At 44.5% G+C, this 19,893-nt stretch overlaps 1 protein-coding gene across 2 annotated transcripts in view; it reads left to right on the forward strand.

Moving 5' to 3' along the window:
- The window catches only part of LOC109879392 (arf-GAP with Rho-GAP domain, ANK repeat and PH domain-containing protein 1), a 123,390-nt gene that overhangs the window by 47,345 nt on the left and 56,152 nt on the right, over nucleotides 1-19,893 (forward strand). For both annotated transcript variants that reach the window (XM_031791171.1, XM_031791172.1), the window contains 5 exons: nucleotides 3,367-3,581; nucleotides 3,950-4,056; nucleotides 4,799-4,998; nucleotides 5,132-5,217; nucleotides 5,524-5,706. In XM_031791171.1, coding sequence (XP_031647031.1) covers nucleotides 3,367-3,581; nucleotides 3,950-4,056; nucleotides 4,799-4,998; nucleotides 5,132-5,217; nucleotides 5,524-5,706 — 791 coding nt within the window. The remainder of the gene's footprint in view (nucleotides 1-3,366; nucleotides 3,582-3,949; nucleotides 4,057-4,798; nucleotides 4,999-5,131; nucleotides 5,218-5,523; nucleotides 5,707-19,893) is intronic.

Below are 19,893 nucleotides of genomic sequence, written 5' to 3' on the forward strand. Positions count from 1 at the left end.
CTAAATGTGATTTTGTTTCACCAAATCTCCCGTCTGTATATTTGGTCAATTTATTTCTGTCTGGGCCAATAAGTGGAGGTGGTATGTGTCATTTATTAGTTTACTCATCTATCACTGATCAGAAACATTTAGCATGCAATAATGTAACCTAAATCACGTGTATTACATATAGTCAAATTCATGCTGCTTTATTGGCATGAAAAACATTGTCAATATTGCCAAAGCAACAATGTATACAATATACATTGTAATAAAATTACAAATAACATAAAATGGTAATAAATAATAATACAAAATTAAATACAAAAATAACAATAAAATGGTAAAAATTATTATCATTAGAACTACCATCACCATTACCACTACTACCATCATCATTACAACTACCATCATCATTACAACTACCATCATCATTACTACTACCATCATCATTACAACTACCATCATCATTACCACTACCATCATCATTACAACTACCATCATCATTACAACTACCATCATCATTACAACTACCATCATCATTACTACTACCATCATCATTACCACAACTACCATCATCATTACTACTACCATCATCATTACAACTACCATCATCATTACAACTACCATCATCATTACAACTACCATCATCATTACAACTACCATCATCATTACCACAACTACCATCATCATTACTACTACCACCATCATCATTACTACTACCACCATCATCATTACTACTACCACCATCATCATTACTACTACCATCATCATTACCACAACTACCATCATCATTACTACTACCATCATCATTACAACTACCATCATCATTACAACTACCATCATCATTACTACTACCATCATCATTACAACTACCATCATCATTACTACTACCATCATCATTACAACTACCATCATCATTACAACTACCATCATCATTACAACTACCATCATCATTACAACTACCATCATCATTACTACTACCATCATCATTACCACAACTACCATCATCATTACTACTACCATCATCATTACAACTACCATCATCATTACAACTACCATCATCATTACTACTACCATCATCATTACAACTACCATCATCATTACAACTACCATCATCATTACAACTACCATCATCATTACTACTACCATCATCATTACCACAACTATCATCATCATTACTACTACCACCATCATCATTACTACTACCACCATCATCATTAAAACTACCATCATCATTAAAACTACCATCATCATTACAACTACCATCATTACTACTACCATCATCATTACTACTACCATCATCATTACAACTACCATCATCATTACTACTACCATCCTCATTACAACTACCATCATTACTACTACCATACTCATTACAACTACCATACTCATTACAACTACCATCATCATTACTACTACCATCATCATTAAAACTACCATCATCATTACAACTACCATCATCATTACAACTACCATCATCATTACAACTACCATCATCATTACAACTACCATCATCATTACAACTACCATCATCATTACAACTACCATCATCATTACTACTACCATCATCATTAAAACTACCATCATCATTACTACTACCATCATCATTACAACTACCATCATCATTACTACTACCATCATCATTACCACTACCATCATCATTACCACTACCATCATCATTACCACTACCATCATCATTAAAACTACCATCATTACAAATATCATCATTACAACTACCATCATCATTACTACTACCATCATCATTAAAACTACCATCATCATTAAAACTACCATCATCATTAAAACTACCATCATTACAACTACCATCATCATTACTACTACCATCTCTACCATCATTACAAATATCATCATTACAACTACCATCATCATTACAACTACCATCATCATTACAACTACCATCATCATTGCCACTACCATCATCATTACAACTACTACCATCATTACTACTACCATACTCATTACAACTACCATCATTACTACTACCATACTCATTACAACTACCATCATTACTACTACCATACTCATTACTACTACCATGCTCATTACTACTACCATCATCATTACAACTGCCATCATCATTACAACTACCATCATCATTACTACTACCATCATCATTACAACTACCATCATCATTACAACTACCATCATCATTACAACTACCATCATCATTACTACTACCATACTCATTACAACTACCATCATTACAACTACCATCATTACAACTACCATCATTACAACTACCATCATTACTACTACCATCATCATTACTACTACCATCATCATTACTACTACCATCATCATTACTACTACCATCATCATTACTACTACCATCATCAGTACTACTACCATCATCATTACAACTACCATCATCATTACTACTACCATACTCATTACAACTACCATCATCATTACTACTACCATACTCATTACAACTACCATACTCATTACAACTACCATCATCATTACTACTACCATCATCATTACTACTACCATCATCATTACTACTACCATCATCATTACTACTACCATCATCATTACCACTACTACCATCATCATTACAACTACCATTATCATTACTACTACCATCATCATTACTACTACCATCATCATTACTACTCTACCATCATCATTACTACTACCATCATCATTACTACTACCATCATCATTACTACTACCATCATCATACTTTGGGTAGTTTACAAGGGCCGCCAAGGTGGGTGGGTGTACTTTGGGTAGTTTACAAGGGCCGCCAAGGTGGGTGGGTGTACTTTGGGTAGTTTACAAGGGCCGCCAAGGTGGGTGGGTGTACTTTGGGTAGTTTACAAGGGCCGCCAAGGTGGGTGGGTGTATTTTACAATGGCCCCCAAGGTGGGTGGGTGTATTTTGGGTAGTTTACAAGGTCCACCAAGGTGGGTGTATTTTGTTAGGCTGTGTGGGCGTTAATAGATAATCTTCTGATTCGCTGTCTCGGGGATCATCATTGTCCCCAGTGCACTACAGCCTATTCTTATGGAAATTTGAAACATTTAAATCAGAAAAAATACTTTCATCATGGCCACAAATGTCTCTGGCCCAGCCAATATTGTAATAGTGGCACTGCTAGTGTCTGCAGCTGCTGCTGAGAGAGACTGTGTCAGCTAAAAGGTGCAAAGACACACACAGTTATTGTTTTTTTTCTTAACAATAAACGGCAAACCTGAAACCCACCCGTCCTGAATCAGCCCCATCGGAATGAAAATGAGAACTGTAGAAACAGTAACTCATCTGCCCATAATGCAGACATCAGCATCAAGCTGTTCACATCACGCTGCTGCATGCTAAATCACTCTTCGTGTGTGTGTGTGTGTGTGTGTGTGTGTGTAGCTGAGAGGAATGAGTGGGTGGCAGTGCTGCAGAACTTCACTAGGGGGCACCAGGAAGGCAGCAGGGAGATGACCTCATTGGTCCCGCCCTCCTTTCTGACCCCTGGTTCACCCCTGACCCCTGAACAGCAGGGCTACCTGGAGCTGAGGGGCCTGCGCTCCAAACTCTACACAGTCGTCTCCGGAGACAAGGTCTTCCTCTACAAGAACATGGAGGTGTGTGTGTGTGTTTTCAAAGACAAATATGTACATACTCCATGCATTTGAACCCTAGTCTGTTTGGTCCTAGGGCTATTTGAAACAATGGGTGTTTCTCAACACCAATACTACTGTATTACCTCACGCTGCTCCCCCCCCTACTGTATTACCTCACGCTGCTCCCCCCCTATATTGTAATCAGGCAACATATGAGATGTGAATAGGCAACATTTCTCTCGCTTTAACTCAAATAATGTCCGCCAATACATTTAGCGTTATTTTTTATGAGGTTGTGTACTTAAATATGCATATATTTGAACCCAGCTCTGATCATGGTTGCTGTAGTGGATGATGTCAGCTGTGTGATGTGTGTGTTCTGTTTCCAGGACTACCGCCTTGGCATCGGTATCACGTCTATCGACATGAATGTAGGAAACGTGAAAGTCACTGACCGCCGCAGTTTTGATTTGACCACACCCTACCGCATCTTCAGGTTTACACCCATACACCACACACGCACACACACAAACAGCAAGGTGAGAGAGGGAGTGTTCAGCTTGACTGGATTACTGTGTGTGTGTGAGAGGTCTGACATTTCTCAGTGTTCAGAGACTTGGGGTTAAGGTTAGAATTAGGTTTAGGAGTTAGAATTAGGCTTAGGAGTTAGAATTAGGCTTAGGAGTTAGAATTAGGCTTAGGAGTTAGAATTAGGCTTAGGAGTTAGAATTAGGCTTAGGAGTTAGAATTAGGCTTAGGAGTTAGAATTAGGCTTAGGAGTTAGAATTAGGCTTAGGAGTTAGAATTAGGCTTAGGAGTTAGAATTAGGCTTAGGAGTTAGAATTTGGTTTAGGAGCTGGAGTTAGAATTTGGTTTAGGAGCTAGGGTTAGAATTTGGTTTAGGAGCTGGAGTTAGAATTTGGTTTAGGAGCTAGGGTTAGAATTTGGTTTAGGAGCTAGGGTTAGAATTTGGTTTAGGAGCTGGAGTTAGAATTTGGTTTAGGAGCTGGGTTAGAATTTGGTTTAGGAGCTAGGGTTAGAATTTGGTTTAGGAGCTAGGGTTAGAATTTGGTTTAGGAGCTGGAGTTAGAATTTGGTTTAGGAGCTGGGTTAGAATTTGGTTTAGGAGCTAGGGTTAGAATTTGGTTTAGGAGCTAGGGTTAGAAATATATAATAATAATGTGTCTGAATTATGTGTCTCCACAAGGTTAGCTGTACAAGACTGTGTGTGTGTGTAGTTTTCTAGCGGATTCGGAACAACATAAGGAGCAGTGGGTAGAAGCAATGCGTGATGCAATTGGAGAAGCTCTGTCCAATAGCGAGGTGGCTAATCAAATCTGGGCGGAGCCTAGCAACGGTTGCTGTGCCGACTGTGGCGCCGCCAAACCTGAGTGGGCTGCCATCAACCTGTGTGTGGTGGTCTGCAAACGCTGTGCAGGTCAGTGTGTTTACTGTCATCAGATAGTTGTAGAACTTTCAGATCCACTGACCTTTGGTTGGACCGGTTTCTCTATTATACATAGAATGCAGTCATAGAATTATGTATTTTTTTGCTTGTGTGTGTGTTGTAGGAGAGCATCGGGGTTTGGGCCCCAGCATCTCTAAGGTGCGCAGTCTGAAGATGGACAGGAAGGTGTGGACAGAGGAGCTTATACAGGTACACACACACACACACACACAACTATGTCTTACTATACTTGTGAGGACTTTTTGAGGACCAACAATTGATTCCCATTCAAACTCCTATTTTCCCTAACCCTAAAACATTAACCCCTAATTCTAACCCTGACCCCTGACCCCTAAGCCTAAAATAGTATTTTTACAAGTGTCCTCACTTCTCAGAATTTTAGTTGTTTTAATATTCTTGTCAAGACTTCTGGTACTCACAAGAATACTAACACAGACACACAGACAGACAGAGTTTTGGTGTCCCTATCTAACCTCCCCCTCACCTGTCCCCCAGGTGTTCCTGTTGCTAGGAAACGAGCGTCTGAACAGGTTCTGGGCGGCGAACATCCCTCCCAGCGAGGCGCTGAGTCCGACCAGCTGCAGCGAAGACCGCCGACGATTCATCAGCTCCAAATACAGACAGGGCAAATACCGCAAATATCACCCCCTCTACGGCAACCAGAGAGAGCTCAACAACGTAAGAACCTTTTATATAACCCTAGTCGGACCTACCTCCACCCTAACCTTAACTTAACCATTTATATAACCCTAATCTGACCTACCTCTAATTTAACCCTTTATATAACCCTAATCTGACCTATCTCCAACCTAACCTTAACCCTACCAGTATCGATAGCCCTACAGTGTCTATGTTCATTTTCTACATAAACAATATCGGTGATGAGATAAGAAAGTGTCAAATTCATTTATTTGCAGATGACTCTGTCATGTACTCCATCGCTTCAACGGCTGACCAAGCATTATCACTATCGGAAACAGATGTTAAGATGTTACAAGGGTCTTTCATACAGCTGAAACTTGTTTTAAATGCAAAGAAAATACATTTTATGATTTTTAATAGGTTCAAAAAGTTGGTTGAAAATACACTTGCACTTACGAGCTTAGATGGCTCTCGAATGAATCAGGTCTCTGCATATAAATACTTAGGGATATGGTTGGATGATGAACTGTCCATTAAAATGCATGTTGGCGAACTTTGAAAAACGGCTAAAAATCAAGCTAGGCTTCCTCCATAGAAACAGGACATGTTTGTCCTCTACAAATATAAAATAAATTGTGCAAGCTACTTTTATGTCTGTTGTAGATAATATCCCCATGATCTATATGAATCAAATCAAATTTTATTTGTCACATACACATGGTTAGCAGATGCTAGTGTGAGTAGCGAAATGCTTGTGCTTCTAGTTCCGACAATGCAGTAATAACCAACAATTAATCAGGCTAACAATTCCAAAACTACTACCTTATAGACACAAGTGTAAGGGGATAAAGAATATGTACATAAGATATATGAATGAGTGATGGTACAGAGAGGCATAGGCAAGATACAGTAGATGGTATTGAGTGCAGTATATACATATGAGATGAGTATGTAAACAAAATGGCATAGTTAAAGTGGCTAGTGATACATGCATTACATAAAGATGCAGTAGATGATATAGAGTACAGTATATACGTATACATATTAGATGAATAATGTAGGGTATGTAAACATTATATTAGGTAGCATTGTTTAAAGTGGATAGTGATATATTTCCCATCAATTCCCATTATTAAAGTGGCTGGAGTTGAGTCAGTGTGTTGGCAGCAGCCACTCAATGTTAGTGGTGGCTGTTTAACAGTCTGATGGCCTTGAGATAGAAGCTGTTTTTCAGTCTCTAGGTCCCAGCTTTGATGCACCTGTACTGACCTCGCCTTCTGGATGATAGCGGGGTGAACAGGCAGTGGCTCGGGTGGTTGTTGTCCTTGATGATCTTTATGGCCTTCCTGTGACATCGGGTGGTGTAGGTGTCCTGGAGGGCAGGTAGTTTGCCCCCGGTGATGCGTTGTGCAGACCTCACTACCCTCTGGAGAGCCTTACGGTTGTGGGCGGAGCAGTTGCCGTACCAGGCGGTGATACAGCCCGACAGGATGCTCTCGATTGTGCATCTGTAGAAGTTTGTGAGTGCTTTTGGTGACAAGCCGAATTTCTTCAGCCTCCTGAGGTTGAAGAGGCGCTGCTGCACCTTCTTCATGATGCTGTCTGTGTGGGTGGACCAATTCAGTTTGTCTGTGATGTGTACGCCGAGGAACTTAAAACTTACTACCCTCTCCACTACTGTTCCATCGATGTTTCCTGAAGTCCACAATCATCTCCTTAGTTTTGTTGACGTTGAGTGTGAGGTTATTTTCCTGACACCACACTCCGAGGGCCCTCACCTCCTCCCTGTAGGCCGTCTCGTCGTTGTTGGTAATCAAGCCTACCACTGTTGTGTCGTCCGCAAACTTGATGATTGAGTTGGAGGCGTGCGTGGCCACGCAGTCGTGGGTGAACAGGGAGTACAGGAGAGGGCTCAGAACGCACCCTTGTGGGGCCCCAATGTTGAGGATCAGCGGGGTGGAGATGTTGTTGCCTACCCTCACCACCTGGGGGCGGCCCGTCAGGAACTCCAGTACCCAGTTGCACAGGGCGGGGTCGAGACCCAGGGTCTCGAGCTTGATGACGAGCTTGGAGGGCACTATGGTGTTAAATGCCGAGCTGTAGTCGATGAACAGCATTCTCACATAGGTATTCCTCTTGTCCAGATGGGTTAGGGCAGTGTGCAGTGTGGTTGAGATTGCATCGTCTGTGGACCTATTTGGGCGGTAAACAAATTGGAGTGGGTCTAGGGTGTCAGGTAGGGTGGAGGTGATATGGTCCTTGACTAGTCTCTCAAAGCACTTCATGATGACAGAAGTGAGTGCTACGGGGCGGTAGTCATTTAGCTCAGTTACCTTAGCTTTCTTGGGAACAGGAACAATGGTGGCCCTCTTGAAGCATGTGGGAACAACAGACTGGGATAGGGATTGATTGAATATGTCCGTAAACACACCAGCCAACTGGTCTGCGCATGCTCTGAGGGCGCGGCTAGGGATGCCGTCTGGGCCTGCAGCCTTGCGAGGGTTGACACGTTTAAATGTTTTCCTCACGTCGGCTGCGTCGGCTGCAGTGAAGGTAGCTAGCTACAGAAATCACCAGTGTTTTATATCAAAATGTGGTTTGGACTTCCCTGTCCATGAGACGAGAACAACATGCTCTCGTGTTTGTCTATAAAGCACTTCTGAATAAACTAGCTTCTTCTTTATCATCACTCATCAATATTAGAAGTCGAATTCCTAAAACCAGGTCTCAAGCTTGGATTACACTTGAGGCCCATGTGATTTCCACAGAGTTGGGTATGGCTGCCTTTTCCTGTTTACGCTCCTTGCCTGTGGAATAGCCTGCAGACTAAACTTCAACTTGAGACTCTTGTCCCCGTGTCGCCCATTTTAAACATTTATTGGGGGATTTTTATTTTTGTATTGCTTGCAACTGATTTGGGGAATAAAAGTTATTGTGCTGTTAGTAGAATAACCTGTTAGTGGAATAACCTGTTAGTGGAATAACCTGTTAGTAGAATAACCTGTTAGTAGAATAACCTGGTAGTAGAATAACCTGGTAGTAGAATAACCTGGTAGTAGAATAACCTGGTAGTAGAATAACCTGGTAGTAGAATAACCTGGTAGTAGAATAACCTGTGTCTAAATGTAATAATCTGCTGCTGTATTTCTTTGTGTTATCTGTGATGGTTTGTCTTGTTTAGTTTTTTAATAATTGTACCTAAACTGTATGTGTAAATATGTATACGCAGGGCCCAGCTGTAAAAGAGACATTGGTCTCAGTCTGTGTTCCTTGTTGAAATAAAAGTATAATAATAATACCCCTCCAGTATCTACAGTATACCCCTCCAGTATCTACAGTATACCCCTCCAGTATCTACAGTATACCCCTCCGGTATCTACAGTATACCCCTCCGGTATCTACAGTATACCCCTCCGGTATCTACAGTATACCCCTCCGGTATCTACAGTATACCCCTCCGGTATCTACAGTATACCCCTCCGGTATCTACAGTATACCCCTCCGGTATCTACAGTATACCCCTCCGGTATCTACAGTATACCCCTCTGGTATCTACAGTATACCCCTCCGGTATCTACAGTATACTCCTCCGGTATCTACAGTATACCCCTCCGGTATCTACAGTATACCCCTCCGGTATCTACAGTATACCCCTCCGGTATCTACAGTATACCCCTCCGGTATCTACAGTATACCCCTCCGGTATCCACAGTATACCCCTCCGGTATCCATACCCCTCCAGTATCTACAGTATACCCCTCCAGTATCCATACCCCTCCGGCATCTAGAGTATACCCCTCCGGCATCTAGAGTATAGCCCTCCGGCATCTAGAGTATACCCCTCCGGCATCTAGAGTATACCCCTCCGGCATCTAGAGTATACCCCTCCGGCATCTAGAGTATACCCCTCCGGCATCTAGAGTATACCCCTCCGGCATCTACAGTATACCCCTCCGGCATCTACAGTATACCCCTCCGGCATCTACAGTATACCCCTCCGGCATCTACAGTATACCCCTCCGGCATCTACAGTATTTCCCTCCGGTATCTACAGTATACCCCTCCAGTACCAATACCCTCCAGTATCTACAGTATACCCCTCCGGTATCCATACCCCTCCAGTATCTACAGTATACCCCTCCACTATCTACAGTATACCCCTCCAGTATTTACAGTGTACCCCTCCGGTATCTACAGTATATCCCTCCGGTATCCATACCCCTCCGGTATCTACAGTATACCCCTCTGGTATCTACAGTATACCCCTCTGGTATCTACAGTATACCCCTCTGGTATCTACAGTATACCCCTCCGGTATCTACAGTATACTCCTCCGGTATCTACAGTACACCCCTCCGGTATCCATACCCCTCCACTATCTACAGTATACCCCTCCAGTATCCATACCCCTCCAGTATCTACAGTATACCCCTCCGGTATCTACAGTATACCCCTCCGGTATCTACAGTATACCCCTCCGGTATCCATATCCCTCCGGTATCCATATCCCTCCAGTATCTACAGTATACCCCTCCAGTATCTACAGTATACCCCTCCAGTATCTACAGTATACCCCTCCAGTATCTACAGTATACCCCTCCAGTATCTACAGTATACCCCTCCAGTATTTACAGTGTACCCCTCCGGTATCTACAGTATATCCCTCCGGTATCCATACCCCTCCGGTATCTACAGTATACCCCTCTGGTATCTACAGTATACCCCTCTGGTATCTACAGTATACCCCTCCGGTATCTACAGTATACTCCTCCGGTATCTACAGTATACCCCTCCGGTATCCATACCCCTCCACTATCTACAGTATACCCCTCCAGTATCCATACCCCTCCAGTATCTACAGTATACCCCTCCGGTATCTACAGTACACCCCTCCGGTATCTACAGTACACCCCTCCGGTATCTACAGTATACCCCTCCGGTATCCATATCCCTCCGGTATCCATATCCCTCCAGTATCTACAGTATACCCCTCCGGTATCTACAGTATACCCCTCCGGTATCTACAGTATACCCCTCCGGTATCCATAGCCCTCCAGTATCTACAGTATACCCCTCCGGTATCTACAGTATACCCCTCCGGTATCTACAGTATACCCCTCCGGTATCTACAGTATACCCCTCCGGTATCCATACCCCTCCAGTATCTACAGTATACCCCTCCAGTATCTACAGTATACCCCTCCAGTATCTACAGTATACCCCTCCAGTATCTACAGTATACCCCTCCAGTATCTACAGTGTACCCCTCCGGTATCTACAGTATACCCCTCCGGTATCCATATCCCTCCAGTATCTACAGTATACCCCTCCGGTATCTACAGTATACCCCTCCGGTATCTACAGTATACCCCTCCGGTATCTACAGTATACCCCTCCGGTATCTACAGTATACCCCTCCAGTATCTACAGTATACCCCTCCGGTATCTACAGTATACCCCTCCGGCATCTACAGTATACCCCTCTGGTATCTACAGTATACCCCTCCAGTACCAATACCCTCCAGTATCTACAGTATACCCCTCCGGTATCCATACCCCTCCAGTATCTACAGTATACCCCTCCAGTATCTACAGTATACCCCTCCAGTATCTACAGTATACCCCTCCAGTATCTACAGTATACCCCTCCAGTATCTACAGTATACCCCTCCAGTATCTACAGTATACCCCTCCAGTATTTACAGTGTACCCCTCCGGTATCTACAGTATATCCCTCCGGTATCCATACCCCTCCGGTGTCTACAGTATACCCCTCTGGTATCTACAGTATACCCCTCCGGTATCTACAGTATACCCCTCCGGTATCTACAGTATACCCCTCCGGTATCTACAGTATACCCCTCCAGTATCCATACCCCTCGGCTATCTACAGTATACCCCTCCAGTATCCATACCCCTCCAGTATCTACAGTATACCCCTTCGGTATCTACAGTATACCCCTTCGGTATCTACAGTATACCCCTTCGGTATCTACAGTATACCCCTCCGGTATCCATACCCCTCCGCTATCTACAGTATACCCCTCCAGTATCTACAGTATACCCTTCCAGTATCTACAGTATACCCCTCCGGTATCTACAGTATACCCCTCCGGTATCCATACCCCTCCGGTATCCATACCCCTCCGGTATCTACAGTATAACCCTCCGGTATCTACAGTATACCCCTCCGGTATCTACAGTATAGCCCTCCGGTATCCATAACCCTCCAGTATCTACAGTATACCCCTCCGGTATCTACAGTATACCCCTCCGGTATCCATAACCCTCCGGTATCTACAGTATACCCCTTTGGTATCTACAGTATACTCCTCCGGTATCTACAGTATACTCCTCCGGTATCTACAGTATACTCCTCCGGTATCTACAGTATACCCCTCCGGTATCTACAGTATACCCCTCCGGTATCTACAGTATACCCCTCCGGTACCCATACCCCTCCGGTATCTACAGTATACCCCTCCGGTATCCATACCCCTCCGGTATCTACAGTATATCCCTCCGGTATCCATACCCCTCCGGTATCTACAGTATACCCCTGCGGTATCCATACCCCTCCAGTATCCACAGTATACCCCTCCGGTATCTAATCAAATCAAATCAAATTGCAGTAATAACCAACAAGTAATCTAACTAACAATTCCAAAACTACTGTCTTATACACAGTGTAAGGATATAAAGAATATGTACATAAGGATATATGAATGAGTGATGGTACAGAGCAGCATAGGCAAGATACAGTAGATGGTATCGAGTACAGTATATACATATGAGATGTGTATGTAAACAAAGTGGCATAGTTAAAGTGGCTAGTGATACATGTATTACATAAGGATGCAGTCGATGATATAGAGTACAGTATATACGTATGCATATGAGATGAATAATGTAGGGTAAGTAACATTATATAAGGTAGCATTGTTTAAAGTGGCTAGTGATATATTTACATCATTTCCCATCAATTCCCATTATTAAAGTGGCTGGAGTTGAGTCAGTGTCAGTGTGTTGGCAGCAGCCACTCAATGTTAGTGGTGGCTGTTTAACAGTCTGATGGCCTTGAGATAGAAGCTGTTTTTCAGTCTCTCGGTCCCAGCTTTGATGCACCTGTACTGACCTCGCCTTCTGGATGATAGCGGGGTGAACAGGCAGTGGCTCGGGTGGTTGATGTCCTTGATAATCTTTATGGCCTTCCTGTAACATCAGGTGGTGTAGGTGTCCTGGAGGGCAGGTAGTTTGCCCCCGGTGATGCGTTGTGCAGACCTCACTACCCTCTGGAGAGCCTTATGGTTGTGGGCGGAGCAGTTGCCGTACCAGGCGGTGATAGAGCCCGCCAGGATGCTCTCGATTGTGCATCTGTAGAAGTTTGTGAGTGCTTTTGGTGACAAGCCAAATTTCTTCAGCCTCCTGAGGTTGAAGAGGCGCTGCTGCGCCTTCTTCACGATGCTGTCTGTGTGAGTGGACCAATTCAGTTTGTCTGTGATGTGTATGCCGAGGAACTTAAAACTTGCTACCCTCTCCACTACTGTTCCATCGATGTGGATAGGGGGGTGTTCCCTCTGCTGTTTCCTGAAGTCCACAATCATCTCCTAAGTTTTGTTGACGTTGAGGAGTGTGAGGTTATTTTCCTGACACCACACTCCGAGGGCCCTCACCTCCTCCCTGTAGGCCGTCTCGTCGTTGTTGGTAATCAAGCCTACCACTGTTGTGTCGTCCGCAAACTTGATGATTGAGTTGGAGGCGTGCGTGGCCACGCAGTCGTGGGTGAACAGGGAGTACAGGAGAGGGCTCAGAACGCACCCTTGTGGGGCCCCAGTGTTGAGGATCAGCGGGGTGGAGATGTTGTTGCCTACCCTCACCACCTGGGGGCGGCCCGTCAGGAAGTCCAGTACCCAGTTGCACAGGGCGGGGTCGAGACCCAGGGTCTCGAGCTTGATGACGAGCTTGGAGGGTACTATGGTGTTGAATGCCGAGCTGTAGTCGATGAACAGCATTCTCACATAGGTATTCCTCTTGTCCAGATGGGTTAGGGCAGTGTGCAGTGTGGTTGAGATTGCATCGTCTGTGGACCTATTTGGGCGGTAAGCAAATTGGAGTGGGTCTAGGGTGTCAGGTAGGGTGGAGGTGATATGGTCCTTGACTAGTCTCTCAAAGCACTTCATGATGACGGAAGTCAGTGCTATGGGGCGGTAGTCGTTTAGCTCAGTTACCTTAGCTTTCTTGGGAACAGGAACAATGGTGGCCCTCTTGAAGCATGTGGGAACAGCAGACTGGTATAGGGATTGATTGAATATGTCCGTAAACACACCGGCCAGCTGGTCTGCGCATGCTCTGAGGGCGCGGCTGGGGATGCCGTCTGGGCCTGCAGCCTTGCGAGGGTTAACACGTTTAAATGTCTTTCTCACCTCGGCTGCAGTGAAGGAGAGACCGCATGTTTTCGTTGCAGGCCGTGTCAGTGGCACTGTATTGTCCTCAAAGCGGGCAAAAAAGTTATTTAGTCTGCCTGGGAGCAAGACATCCTGGTCCGTGACTGGGCTGGATTTCTTCTTGTAGTCCGTGATTGACTGTAGACCCTGCCACATGCCTCTTGTGTCTGAGCCGTTGAATTGAGATTCTACTTTGTCTCTGTACTGACGCTTAGCTTGTTTGATAGCCTTGCGGAGGGAATAGCTGCACTGTTTGTATTCGGTCATGTTACCAGTCACCTTGCCCTGATTAAAAGCAGTAGTTCTCGCTTTCAGTTTCACGCGAATGCTGCCATCATTCCGTGGTTTCTGGTTAGGGAATGTTTTAATCGTTGCTATGGGAACGACATCTTCAACGCACGTTCTAATGAACTCGCACACCGAATCAGCGTATTCGTCAATATTGTTATCTGACGCAATACGAAACATATCCCAGTCCACGTGATGGAAGCAGTCTTGGAGTGTGGAGTCAGCTTGGTCGGACCAGCGTTGGACAGACCTCAGCGTGGGAGCCTCTTGTTTTAGTTTCTGTCTGTAGGCAGGGATCAACAAAATGGAGTCGTGGTCAGCTTTTCTGAAAGGAGGGCGGGGCAGGGCCTTATATGCGTCGCGGAAGTTAGAGTAACAATGATCCAAGGTTTTTCCACCCCTGGTTGCGCAATCGATATGCTGATAAAATTTAGGGAGTCTTGTTTTCAGATTAGCCTTGTTAAAATCCCCAGCTACAATGAATGCAGCCTCCGGATAAATGGATTCCAGTTTGCAAAGAGTCAAATAAAGTTCGTTCAGAGCCATCGATGTGTCTGCTTGGGGGGGGATATATACGGCTGTGATTATAATCGAAGAGAATTCTCTTGGTAGATAATGCGGTCTACATTTGATTGTGAGGAATTCTAAATCAGGTGAACAGAAGGATTTGAGTTCCTGTATGTTTCTTTCATCACACCATGTCTCGTTAGCCATAAGGCATACGTCCCCGCCCCTCTTCTTACCAGAAAGATGTTTGTTTCTGTCGGCGCGATGCGTGGAGAAACCCGCTGGTTGCACCGCCTCCGATAGCGTCTCTCCAGTGAGCCATGTTTCCGTGAAGCAAAGAACGTTACAGTCTCTGATGTCCCTCTGGAATGCTACCCTTGCTCGGATTTCATCAACCTTGTTGTCAAGAGACTGGACATTGGCGAGAAGAATGCTAGGGAGTGGTGCACGATGTGCCCGTCTCCGGAGTCTGACCAGAAGACCGCCTCGTTTCCCTCTTTTTCGGAGTCGTTTTTTTGGGTCGCTGCATGGGATCCATTCCGTTGTCCTGTTTGAGAGGCAGAACACAGGATCCGCGTCGCGGATCGTACTGATGGTGAGTTGACGCTGATCTTATATTCAGTAGTTCTTCTCGACTGTATGTAATGAAACCTAGGATGACCTGGGGTACTAATGTAAGAAATAACACGTATACCCCTTCGGGTACTACAGTATACCCCTCCGGGTACTACAGTATACCCCTCCGGTATCTACAGTATAGCCCTCCGGTATCTACAGTATACCCCTCCGGTATCTACAGTATACCCCTCCGGTATCTTTAATCCTTCAGTATCCATCCCCTCCACTAGCCCTCCATCTCGCACCATCTCTTCCATTCAGTGTGTGTGTTTCTGTGTAGTGAATGCCTCAGTGTTACAGCTCTTAGCTGGGTCAGTCAATAGCCTCTTAACCCAGTTACCAGAAGCAATGCCAACTGCACATATCTCTCTGTATGTCTGTCTCTGTCGCTTTCTCTCTCGGTTTCTGTCTCTCTCTCTCTGTGTCTGTGTCTGTCTCTGTGTCTGTCTCTGTGTCTGTCTCTGTGTCTGTCTCTGTGTCTGTCTCTGTGTCTGTCTCTGTGTCTGTCTCTGTGTCTGTCTGTCTGAATCACATTCATCACTTGACTTAGAGTGATTCCATTAGAGTGATTTAGTTTACCATCTGTTCACTCCCTGTGTGTGTGTGTGCAGCAGAGATTTAAAGACACTCAAAATACAGGAAGTTTTCTCTCTGATTCTGATTGTTGGACCAGGATGCAACAGCATAGGGAGAAACACACACTCTCACTCTCTTTATGCGTTGGACTAAATGAATCCTTTGTTCTCCTGCTGCCCCCTCTTATCTCCCTCGCTTTCTCTCTCTCACTTTCTCTGCTCCATTTTCTTATCTGGACAGTGTTTCTCTCCGTGATCCTCCCTGGGCCTAAGCCCACCTCTGGTATGTATTAGTGTGTGTCGGAGCTCATGCTGCTTTGTTTATCTAACCGTGGCAGGACTCCACCCCTCCCTCTGACATCATCATGGTCTTTCTACAGGAATGTGTTCTAATTCCTCCTCTCCAGAGTTGCTCTCCTCTCCGCCCCTTTTCTCTGTCTCATTGTTTGGATCAGATCAGTGGAGCTGGGGAAAGTTTCTGTCTGTCCCTCTTTCTCTCTTTCCTGCTGTGGTGTAGTTGACGTGTAGCTTTGTGAGGAGTGCTCTTGGAGGGTTGTCACTTGGAACTATTCAGTTTGGCAGACACACACACATGCACTCACTCACACACATGCACACACACCAGTGACAGTCAAGAGGACTATAATGCCAGCTCATGGGTGAGTGTACTACTGAAGTAGCTGTTTGCCAGTATAACTCTGTGCTCTGTGTGTCTGTATGTTTGTGGAAAAGGCCTGTTTTGTATCTTTTAGATAAGTGTTGGTTTGTGCGTCATGTGTATAAAATGTGAGCGGGACTGTGTGTTTGAGGGTTGTATTTATTTTGGTGTGTTTCTCAGAGTTGTATTTGTGTGAGTGTTGAACTGTGTAAATACAGTATGTGAGTTGGAGGATTGAAATGGACTTTGCCTAACAGCCTTACCCTTCCTCTATGCTCAGCTGGATGGAGACATGTTGGAATGCTGTGTCCGAGTGTGTATGAATCCGAGTGTGTGTCCGAATTTGTGTGTTGTCCGAGTAGATGTCTGAATGGCGCTGAAGCCAGACTTTGGTCTGTGTCCAGTATATCATAATCCCAGCTGCCTGTATGTGTCTGTGATTGATAGTGTGTGTGGGTATTACAGTGTATGTATGTATGTATGTATGTATGGATGTGGGAGAGACAGAGGGTGTGTGGGGGGGGGTAGAGATACACTGGTATATGTGTGGGAGAGACAGAGGGGGTGTGTGTGTTTGGGGTAGAGATACACTGGTATGTGTGACTCCATGTGTTCTTTGTGTGGTCAGATTCTCCGCAGTCTCACCTTTCTGAATGGACAACCTTGTAAGAGTCCGCTCCCTCTCCCACTCTGCTGAACTATGCTTCCATCTTATAGCACATCACGGCTAAACTACAGGTACCTGCCAAAATAAAGGAAACACTTGAGTAAATGAGAGATACAAAGTACAGTGGGGAGAAAAAGTATTTGATACACTGACGATTTTGCAGGTTTTCCTACTTACAAAGCATGTACAGGTCTGTAATTTTTATCATAGGTACACTTCAACTGTGAGAGACGGAATCTAAAACAAAAATCCAGAAAATCACATTGTATGATTAAGTAATTCATTTGCATTTTATTGCATGAAATAAGTATTTGATACATCAGAAAAGCAGAACTAGGTACAGAAACCTTTGTTTGCAATTACAGAGATCATACGTTTCCTGTAGTTCTTGGACCAGGTTTGCACAAACTGCAGCAGGGATTTTGGCCCATTCCTCCATACAGACCTTCTCCAGATTCTTCAGGTTTCGGGGCTGTCACTGGGCAATAGGGACTTTCAGCTCCCTCCAAAGATTTTCTATTGGGTTCAGGTCTGGAGACTGGCTAGGCCACTCCAGGACCTTGAGATGCTTCTTATGGAGCCACTCCTTAGTTGCCCTGGCTGTGTGTTTCGGGTCGTTGTCATGTTGGAAGACCCAGCCACGAGCATCTTCAATGCTCTTACTGAGGGAAGGAGGTTGTTGGCCAAGATCTTGCAATACATGGCCCATCCATCCTCCCCTTAATACGGTGCAGTCATCCTGTCCCCTTTGCAGAAAAGCATCCCCAAAGAATGATGTTTCCACCTCCATGCTTCATGGTTGGGATGGTGTTCTGGGGGTTGTACGCATCCTTCTTCTTCCTCCAAACACGGCGAGTGGAGTTTAGACCAAAAAGCTCTATTTTTGTCTCATCAGACCACATGACCTTCTCCCATTCCTCCTCTGGATCATCCAGATGGTCATTGGCAAACTTCAGATGGGCCTGGACATGCGCTGGCTTGAGCAGGGGGACCTTGCGTGCGCTGCAGGATTTTAATCCATGACGGCGTAGTGTGTTACTAATGGTTTTCTTTGAGACTGTGGTCCCAGCTTTCTTCAGGTCATTGACCAGGTCCTGCCGTGTAGTTCTGGGCTGATCCCTCACCTTCCTCATGATCATTGATGCCCCATGACGTGAGATCTTGCATGGAGCCCCAGACCGAGGGTGATTGACCTTCATCTTGAACTTCTTCCATTTTCTAATAATTGCGCTAACAGTTGTTGCCTTCTCACCAAGCTGCTTGCCTATTGTCCTGTAGCCCATCCCAGCCTTGTGCAGGTCTACAATTTTATCCCTGATGTCCTTACACAGCTTTCTGGTCTTGGCCATTGTGGAGAGTTTGAAGTCTGTTTGATTGAGTGTGTGGACAGGTGTCTTTTATACAGGTAACGAGTTCAAACAGGTGCAGTTAATACAGGTAATGAGTGGAGAACAGGAGGGCTTTTTAAAGAAAAACTAACAGGTCTGCGAGAGCCGGAATTCTTAGTGGTTGGTAGGTGATCAAATACTTATGTCATGCAATCAAATGCAAATTAATTACTTAAAAATCATACAATGTGATTTTCTGGATTTTTGTTTTAGTTTCCGTCTCTCACAGTTGAAGTGCACCTATGATTAAAAAAAGTACAGACCTCTACATGCTTTGTAAGTAGGAAAACCTGCAAAATCGGCAGTGCATCAAATACTTGTTCTCCCCACTGTATATTGAAAGCAGGTGCTTCCACACAGGTGTGGTTCCTGACTTAACTAAGCAGTTAACATCCCATCATGCTTAGGTTATGTGTAAAAATGCCCAGTTGCCCATTATTTTGGCTACCATGGCTAGAAGAAGGAGCACAGCAGGTTTAAAGGATGTGTGTATGTGTCAGTCACCAGATCTCAACCCAATTGAACACTTATGGGAGATTCTACAGTAGATTGGCGCCCGAGACAGTGTTTTCCACCACCATCAACACCAAATTATGGAATCTCTCGTGGAAGAATGGTGTCGAATCTCTCCAATAGAGTTCCAGACACCTGTAGAATTTATACCAAGGCACATTGAAGCTGTTCTGCTGGCTCGTGGCCCAACACCCTACTAACACACTTTATGTTGGTTTTTCATGGCACATCACTGTTAAACTATGTTAGCATTCTAGCACATCCCAGCCTAACAATGTTAGCGTTTTATACTGTAACACTTCACTGCTAAACAATGTCATCTTATAGCGTATCACTGCTAAACAATGCTAGCATCTTATCGCACATCACAGCTAATCTATGCTAGCATTTAAAGCACATCACAGCTAAACTATGCTAGCATCTTATAGCACATCTCTGCTAAACTATGCTATTATCTTATATCTAGTGCCAGGAGTTTTTGCTGCGTAGCTGACATGGTCAGGAATAACTTTTATCCTCATTTGATTGCTAAACTTCACACTTATAACATAGTGAAGCTAAATTA

This window comes from Oncorhynchus kisutch, linkage group LG15 (genome assembly GCF_002021735.2).
Source record: "Oncorhynchus kisutch isolate 150728-3 linkage group LG15, Okis_V2, whole genome shotgun sequence".
NCBI lineage: Eukaryota > Metazoa > Chordata > Actinopteri > Salmoniformes > Salmonidae > Oncorhynchus > Oncorhynchus kisutch.